The 9,866-nt window shown below is 38.7% G+C and overlaps 1 protein-coding gene across 1 annotated transcript in view; it reads right to left on the bottom strand.

Annotated features, from left to right (window-relative positions):
- Window positions 1-299: 299 nt before the first annotated feature.
- Window positions 300-9,866, bottom strand: part of znrf2b (zinc and ring finger 2b) — a 78,387-nt gene continuing 68,820 nt past the window's right edge. Inside the window, exons 3-5 of the mRNA XM_079837704.1 lie at window positions 3,986-4,091; window positions 3,827-3,909; window positions 300-2,394 (exon numbers count right to left, since the gene is read on the bottom strand). Coding sequence (XP_079693830.1) covers window positions 3,852-3,909; window positions 3,986-4,091 — 164 coding nt within the window. The 3' untranslated portion in view covers window positions 300-2,394; window positions 3,827-3,851. The remainder of the gene's footprint in view (window positions 2,395-3,826; window positions 3,910-3,985; window positions 4,092-9,866) is intronic.

The following is a 9,866-nucleotide window of genomic DNA, read 5'->3' as shown; positions in this document are numbered from 1 at the left end:
GTCTGTGACGCTGTGAGCACAGAGCCTGTTGTGAAGACTGTAAGTATTTAAAATGTTTGATGTTTAATATGAATAAATAGCGCTCATAAACGGCCGTCGATGGCATTCTCAAGTGAAATGATTTGAGACTTGGACCCAGAAACGGCGTTCCTTACGTCACGACTGTAAGTCAATGGCGTCCATCAACTGTTTGGTTACTCATATTCTTCAAAATATCTTCTTTTGTGTTCAGCAGAATAAAGAAATTCATACAGGTTTGGAACAACTTGAGGCTGAATAAATGATAGGATTTTCATTTTGGGTGATCATTTAGTCATTTTGCATCTCAAGTAAATAAATCAAGATACAAGAATATTTAGATATTATATATAAATATTAGATATTTGTACTGGAAAACAAGACAAAAATACTGAGGAAGAAAACGTTTTTTTTTGCAGTGAAGTCACGCTTTCTAATTCAGCTTCAACGGGCCATGGCTAGTCCACAGGTCAAATTCAACACCAAAACTAACCAACCAACATCTCATAAACCCAACCACATAAGGCTTTACTTGAGACTGGTAAAAACAGACTGAGTGTAAATCTATAATGAAATCTCTGATCAGTAACTCTAAAAAAACTAGTTAGCAGCGCATCTGTCAAAGCCTACTGGAGAACGACCACCTTTCTCCAAAATATTATGACGTGGATCTTGGGAAAAGCAGCTGAAATGTGACCCAGATTGTTTAAATGATATGAATCGCACACATGCCGTCCAGACTCTATGGTTTAGATCAAACTACATGAACTGCAACAAAGAGACATTAAGCTCATTCCAGCAGCTACAGGTGAATTAAAGACAAACACAAAGATAGAATTATTCAGGTCATATAATAATCAAAATAAACTCTATTTAACAAAGAAAACAAAGCCGTTAAGATTTGTGACATTATTTTCATAACAATCAAGCACATTTTCCGTCAGTTCTGTAATGCAGAACGTTTTACTTAGGAGTTTTTATTACTGGAATACAATGATTTTTAAAATATAAATCAGCATAACAAATGAGCGCACTACGAATGAATACTATCATGATGTATAAAAGTTTATACTGAAGGGGTGAAAATATGTATAATTGTCATGGAAATGTGACAAAATATTTCCTTCCTTTGATTTTGAGGAGAAATATGACCTGGAGGTTTTGTGAGATTCACCCATTTGGCCTGATGTGGGTCCTGGTTTCCGTTTCTCTTATAAAAAAGGATGATCATGTGATTTACAATGTGTGAATAAATACATGACGTCATCGCTGAAGAGTGGATCTCACAAAACCTGTCATTTTCATTACAAAATCAATAGAAATCAGAAATAATATTTTGCACAAAGAAAAAGGATAGATTTTAGGGACCTAAAATTCAATAAAATTCCAATTAATATATCGATTATGATATCATCATGATAGTATTTGCTGCACCACATTTAATGTATCCTGATTTTAATAAAAAATATTGCATTACATTAATATTCCCCAAAAACAGACTTTTTTTCTTTATGCAAAATATAATTTAGCATTTTTTCTTCTTCTGATTTTCACGTTGGGATGAGATTCACCCCAACTAAGGTGTTGCATTAAGGCCCAGATTTGTCTCAAGACAAAACGTTAAATGTTCATGTGATGCACCTGCAGAAGTGATCTTGAGATGGTCGTACATCACGGAGAACCACGTGAGAGAGGCTACAGTGAATCTTTTTCTGACAGATATTGCTACAAGACTCGAGATGTACAGGACATTCGTCCATCTGGGAATCGAGAGAGAAAATGGCTCCAATGGAAACAAAACCACGACGGCGTTATGAAAGACAGGGCACTTCTCATTATGGCTCAGGGCCGACCTGAATCAGGGGTCACATGTCCGTCATATCCAGGTGTCTTTCTCCGAACATCCCAAACGTTGCCACTTCGGCCCTTGAGATCTAAAAATTAAGGCACTGAGAGAGAGACAGTCCCATTTACCAGAAAGTCAATCCCGATCATCCAATAATTACGACATAAGAGTCAGCTGACCCGGAGTCCGGCCGATCAAAGAACGCAAAATAGCCAATGAAATGCTAGATCAGCCTTCTTCACAAGTTTCTGATTGGAAAACTGTGCAATGGAGGAGAACATCTCAAGGGTCTCATCCTCCGTTGGGGTTTTCATAGGTCTGTGATGTGGAAAGAGTTTCCCTGAATGAGTTTTGGCACGCTAGGGTTCATATGGCGACTAGGGAGAGCCGTGCTACGAGAAGAGAGGGGCGTTCTGTGATCAGGCCGTCCTGCTCGGCCTGAAGAGCTCAAAGTCACAGTGTCTATGAGGAGGAAGAGAATTCACATTGCTGTCCACTAGTGGGACACGTCGCTTCTCACGACCAGGAGGCTAGAGACATGAAACACAACGCAAACAATTAAAGAGTGTTAGAATGATTTAAGGCAAGATTGTTTTTTTCATGCACTGGTCAATTTTGAGATTGTGGCCTATTTTGCTTCCATAATAAATATTTCAGACTAGTGGAAAGAAAGCAACCAAAATACACTTTTAAGTGTTTATTTTATTGCACTTTATCGGTTTGCATCAGTAGATTTCAATTCCAATGTGTATCTTTAAAGGCGGTGAGTTTTTCACATCTATATGGTTTCTTCATATATCATTCGCCTGATTTATATTTCATTTTATTCCTAATAACATGTATGCATTTTCTGGCTGTTGACAGTATTTTCTGATTTATATACTGTGCTTAAAAGAGATATCCATGTAAAAACCATATATTGAACAAAATGAAGAATATTGGGTAACACTTTATTTTAAGGTGACATAGGTTGAATCTGAAATCGCCCCTATACCCTCAAATAAGGCATTATTTGAGGGGGCAGCCATTTGTAGTGCTGTCCAGAACCATAGTGGATGTTATCGAGTGCACTCATTCAATCCCAAATTGCACCGCAACAAGTGTACAACCGACATACGCTCAGTGGCTGTCAGAATTCACTCACTCGTTTTCATTCACTCCTTCTAGGAAACTGCATTAGTGGACTAACGTAGGGAATAGTGAATGAGGGTTTATGGGGCGATTTCAGAGTCAGCCTATGTTACACTACACTATATGCACTTACTATAGTAATAACAGTACAATTATGCATAATTACAAGTAACTAACCCTAAACCACACACCCTAACTGTAATAAGTACATGTAGTTAATTCATATTACTCAGTACTTATTTGAGTTAGTACAACATAACTACATCACCTTAAAATAAAGTGTAACATCATTTTGATCCTAGCTTTAACCAATATTCATATTTCTGTTCTGGAATGTATATGGAATGTATACAAATTAGTGCATATTTAATTATATAATGCCTCATTTGTAAATCTCAGAAAGCTTGTATTGTGTAAGTATTGTGATATCTATGTTATTTTTTTACACTCTTCACCTGGAGTGTCTTGCCTTGCAACTGCATGCAGTTGAAGACAACATGAAACTGTTTTAGCTACAGAGTTTGAGTCTTTAGCTTTGAACTCTAATGTAATGCATATTTCTGTTTTACACTGATTTCACAGATTCATAATATTACCATGCATATATAGCATATAAAATTCTCATATTATATGTGACATTACATTAACATTTTATATAAAGTGTGCTGATGAATAAATACAACTAGGGACATTTATTTTCTTTTTAAAGAACATAGTGTCATGCATTTAAATGTCATCATGTCAATAGGTGACATGGATCTCTCTGACATTAATAAAAGTCATTGATGTAAACATGAATTCACTTGATTCAGGAGTGTGAATGTGCGTTACCTGTGCAAAGGTGAGAGAGGCGCTTTTAATCTGAAGGATGTTCAGGACATGATCGGTTCACTTCAAACCACTCGTCAATACAGCTGAAAGAAAGCAGAATTAATATAAGAGAAAACAAACTCATGACACTTACACTTACACACACGTGAAGAGCTTTACCCTTTGTGATAGATGCAGAGGCAGGGCAGGCGAGCGATGGTGTCTCCCTGGACCAGATCCTCCAGACATATTGCACATTCTTCTGCATCCTTCGTCAGGACGTCCTCTGAGAAACCACAAAGAACAACACTCAACATCAGACATGGAGTCTCTCAGTGTGCAAACAAAAAGATTGTAAGTTGAATCAGGATTAGCACAGTTTTTGGCCAAAGGACTTCTATGACTATTTCAGTCAGATGTGATTATTGGAAAAGGATTATATGTATGTATGTATGTATGTATGTATGTATGTATGTATGTATGTATGTATGTATGTATGTATGTATGTATGTATGTATGTATGCATGCATGCATGCATGCATGCATGCATGCATGCATGTATGTATGTATGAATGTATGTATGTATGTATGTATGTATGTATGTATGTATGTATGTATGTATGTATGTATGTATGAATGCATGACATGTATGTATGCATGTATGTATGTGTACACTTACCTAAAGGATTATTAGGAACACCTGTTCAATTTCTCATTAATGCAATATTCTAATCAACCAATCACATGGCAGTTGCTTCAATGCATTTAGGGGTGTGGTCCTGGTCAAGACAATCTCCTGAACTCCAAACTGAATGTCAGAATGGGAAAGAAAGGTGATTTTAAGCAATTTTGAGCGTGGCATGGTTGTTGGTGCCAGATGGGCCGGTCTGAGTATTTCACAATCTGCTCAGTTACTGGGATTTTCACGCACAACCATTTCTAGGGTTTACAAAGAATGGTATGAAAAGGGAAAAACATCCAGTATGCAGCAGTCCTGTGGGCCAAAATGCCTTGTTGATGCTAGAGGTCAGAGGAGAATGGGCCGACTGATTCAAGCTGATAGAAGAGCAACTTTGACTGAAATAACCACTCGTTACAACCGAGGTTCACTGTTCACTGAACTAAATTGGCCCTCACAGTCACCAGATCTCAACCCAATAGAGCATCTTTGGGATGTGGTGGAACGGGAGCTTCGTGCCCTGGATGTGCATCCCACAAATCTCCATCAACTGCAAGATGCTATCCTATCAATATGGGCCAACATTTCTAAAGAATGCTTTCAGCACCTTGTTGAATCAATGCCATGTAGAATTAAGGCAGTTCTGAAGGCGAAAGGGGGTCGAACACAGTATTAGTATGTGTTCCTAATAATCCTTTAGGTGAGTGTATTTATGTATGCATGTATTTATGTATGTATGTATGTATATATATATATGATATTTACACACACTATAGAAATTAACATGCTTTAACCGTCAACACTTCACTTCAGGTTACTGGACCTGCAAATAAATATTAAGTGACACTGCATAAACGCATCAGATCAATGACTGTTATATCTAATAATTTCCTTTGTGTAACTTCTGTGTAAATCATTCATGACACCTGAAACAATTTTGAATTAAAGACAACAATATAAAAACAATTTACCCAGAATGTAACTTGTGTTTCATGAATCAGGCCCAGCATGTGGGAGTCAAAGTATCTTTTATAAATAAGCAGAAGGTGGCGCTGAAGATCAACTTTCTGACCACCGACTCATTCCTGCTTTTTACATGCAGAAAAACTGCACAGGGTCCATAAACGATTTCACCTCTGTAATGTGATGAATTTCAGCATGAAACGAGATATTAAATGTGCAAAAATTCATTAATTGGATGATGAAAGTGTCTCTATGAAGATGGTTGAAAAACAAGTTTGTAAAAATAGATTATCAAGACAAACTTTTTTGTTACATGTTCTGATGAAGTTTGATTTCAGGCTGACAACTGAAGCAAAAAGAAGAGCTAGTGTTTTGAGTTGAATAAACCCAGATGACAGCGGTCTGTGTTTGTTGGCTGACTGAGGTGAACAGACACCTGTGGCCCTTCAGACGGGATCAGGAGGATTTACATATAAACACTTACACTTTACAGGCTGATGGCCATGTCATTCACACAGCTGAATATTCTTAAGACATGTGACTGTGCTTTATATGAATGTAAACTAGATTTGCATGTCCTGAAGGAATAGTGTTAAAGTTTGAGGTAAGTTCAGGTTTGGTACTTAGGACTTTGGTTCAGAGTAAATGAAATTAAACACCCTCCCTGGCAACCACCCACAGCACCCTAACGACCACATGACACCCCAGCAACCACTCACAGCACCCTAACGACCACATAACACCATAGCAACAACCCACAGCACCCTAAAGACCACATTACACCCTGGCGACCACTAACAGCACCCTAACGACCACATAGCAACACCCCAGCAATTACCCACAGCTCCATAAAAACAACATAACACCCTGGCAACCACACACTGCACCCTAACAACCACATAGCAACACCCCAGCAACCACCAGAGCACCCTAATGGCCACATAGCAACACTCCAGCAACCACCAGAGCACCCTAATGGCCACATAACACCCCAGCAACCACTCACAGCACCCTAACAACAACATAACACCCCAGCAACCACCCACAACACATTAACGACCACATAACACCCTAACAACTATCCATAGCACCCTAACGAACACATAACACCCTAGCAACCACATAAAACCCCAGAAACCACCCACAGCATCCTAACGACCACATAGCAACACCTCAGCAACCACCCACAACACACTAAAGACCACATAACACCCTAGCAACTACCCACAGCACCCTAACGACCACATAACACCCCAAAAACCACACACAGCACCCTAACGACCACATAGCAACACCCCAGCAACCACCCACAACACATTTACGACCTCACAACTCCCCGGCAACCACCCACAACACACTTACGACCACATAACACCCTAGCAACCACATAACACCCCAGAAACAACCCACAGCACCCTAACAACAACATAACACCCCAGTAACCACTCACAACACCCTAACGACCGCATAACACCCTAGCAACTACCGACAACACACTAAAGACCACATAACACCCTAGCAACTACCCACAACACACTAAAGACCACATAACACCCTAGCAACTACCCACATCACCCTTATGACCGCATAACACCCTAGCACCTACCCACAACACACTAAAGACCACATAACACCCCAGAAACCACACACAGCACCCTAACGACCGCATAACACCCTAACAACTACCCACAACACACTAAAAACCACATAACACCCCAGAAACCACACACAGCACCCTAACAACAACATAACACCCCAGAAACCACACACAGCACCCTAACAACAACAACAACAACAACAACAACAACAACATAACACCCCAGTAACCACCCACAACACACTAAAGACCACATAATACCCCAGAAACCACACACAGCACCCTAACGACCGCATAACACCCTAACAACTACCCACAACACACTAAAAACCACATAACACCCCAGAAACCACACACAGCACCCTAACAACAACATAACACCCCAGAAACCACACACAGCACCCTAACAACAACAACAACATAACACCCCAGTAACCACCCACAACACACTAAAGACCACATAACACCCCAGAAACCACCCACAACACCCTAACGACTACATAACACCCTAGCAACCACCCACAGCACCCTAACGACAGCTCATTTTTAGAAAATGTCAAATCTTCTTTTAATTGCTGGTTCATGAGCGTTCATGAGCTCAAACCATGAGCGTTTTGAAATGCTGCAAGTTAAAAGAAGTTCTTCAGTGTCCTTCGATTTCCTGCTGCATCTGACATGAATCATAAATATGAGACTGGGCGCGTGTTCGGAGATGTGCTGATTCAGTGTTTAGAATCGATCAGATGAACATGAGATCTGTGGTAGTCTGTGTGTCACTGATGTCCCACTGTACATCGCTGTACACTTCAGAGATTGATGGAGAATCAATGTTCCTTGCACAATGAAAACTGAGCACACACAACAAAAACAAATCACGACAGGCTACACGAAACTCTTACAATCTCAGTGTTGCATTACAATTGGATTGCTTGTTCAGAACAAAGCAAATAAACTTTATAGGACACTGAACAATTTGTGCTTCAGTGTGTTAAAAACTCAATTGACTCTTTTCACGCTCACTGCTTATGTGTTTTTGCTAAAATCTCAGTTTTATTTCAGATTCCAGTATAGTATTCTCCCATAGCAAACTGTGGTAGTAAGAAAACACTTTGTCATATTTCTAATAACTGTTGATCACAAATACATTCTACATTTACATTATATTAAAAAATAGTACATTATATACTTTAACTATAGTAAACATAAGATTTTATTATATTATTTTAAAGCAGAAGGTTTTAGTAATGAGTTCTAGAAATTAAAGGAACATTTAACTTTTTTTTAAAATAGGCTCATTAACTCCCCTGGAGTTAAACAGTTGAGTTTTACCATTTTCTAATACATTCAGCCGATCTCTGGGTCTGGCGGTAGCACTATTAGCATAGCTTAGCATAGATCAATGAATCTGATTAGACCGTTAGCATCTCACTCAAATTACCAACGACTTTCGATATTTTTCTTATTTAAAACTTGACTCTTCTGTAGTCTGAGAACAGTCCCCAGCACATTCTCTGTGCAAGCAGGGTGTCACGTTGGTTATGTTGACTGAAGTTAGCCTATTTTCAGGCGCTGCGTAATATCATTACGCCGCTGCACTCATGGAACGGCAGCAAAGTTATTGCTTATTACGCAGGAATGAGAGTATGGTTCTTAATCATATCGGTCTAGAAAATCGCAACTTTTAATTATCCGTCGGTCTTAGTAGACGATGTAACTACAGAAGAGTCAAGTTTTAAATAGGAAAAATATCGAAACTCTTTTTTTTGAGCGAGATGCTAACGGTCTAATCAGATTCAATGATCTATGCTAAGCTATGCTAAAAGTGCTACCGCCAGACCCAGAGATCGGATGAATGGATTCGAAAACGGTAAAACTCAAACGTTTAACTCTAGGGGAGACTATTTTCAAAAAAATTGTTCCTTTAAGCGTTAAATACCTTTAGTGTGAAGGTGGACCATATCAATATTGCTTTGTACCATCATGTAACACTTCCTCAAGATTTCATTTTGTGCTTAATATTAAACAAAATATACATAAACATCATGAATATATAATAACAAGGCACTTCAAAGAGGAAAGAAAAGAAAATTAATGTCAATATCAATGCCTACAAATGAAATGATCATCATCTAATGCTAATATGACTGAGAGAGTTCATCAGTGGGTGGGAATTCCCAAGGAATAAACATCATATCTCAAACAGAAGTGATCCGACACAAATAGCGACCGGATTAGAGTCGTAATGTTATATGGAGCCGCGCTGCAGCTCTCACACTATTCTCATCTATCAGGACAGTGACGTTTATATGCGTCCTTAAAGGTGAAGTGTGTGAATTAATCTTGCCTACATAATATAAACTCAAACACTTCTCATAAATTGATTTTATTCATTCATTTTATAGTTCTATAGTACTGTAAAACTATTGATTCATTTGGGCCTGTTTTTTTTCTCATAATGAATTTTAGAAACATCTCAGACCAAGTTGATACTTGAACGAAACAAATCTGAAAAACATCTTTTGAAAGAGAAACAAAAGCAGTTTGCAAGAAACCAAATACTTTATACATATTTTTTATATTTAAATTAGATTCAAATGAGACGAAAATGCTGTATTTTTGAGAGGTTTCCTGTAATATTAACACCATTTTGCTGAGTAATCTGCAGGGATGCGTATCAGGGCTGTGAATGTCACTGGGAACGCTGTTAAACCGCCGAGGCTGAGACATCTGCGACACTCGCTGGCTAAAATAAACAGAGTCATTAACTGTTACATAATACTGGATAAACCTTCCCACTATGGCTGGCGCATGAGCGCTACACT

The sequence above is a fragment of the Gobio gobio genome (assembly GCF_949357685.1).
Source record: "Gobio gobio genome assembly, chromosome: 15".
NCBI classification, from domain to species: domain Eukaryota; kingdom Metazoa; phylum Chordata; class Actinopteri; order Cypriniformes; family Gobionidae; genus Gobio; species Gobio gobio.
The sequence above is the reverse complement of the archived record's forward strand: the minus strand, read 5'-3'. Positions and strand labels throughout refer to the sequence as shown.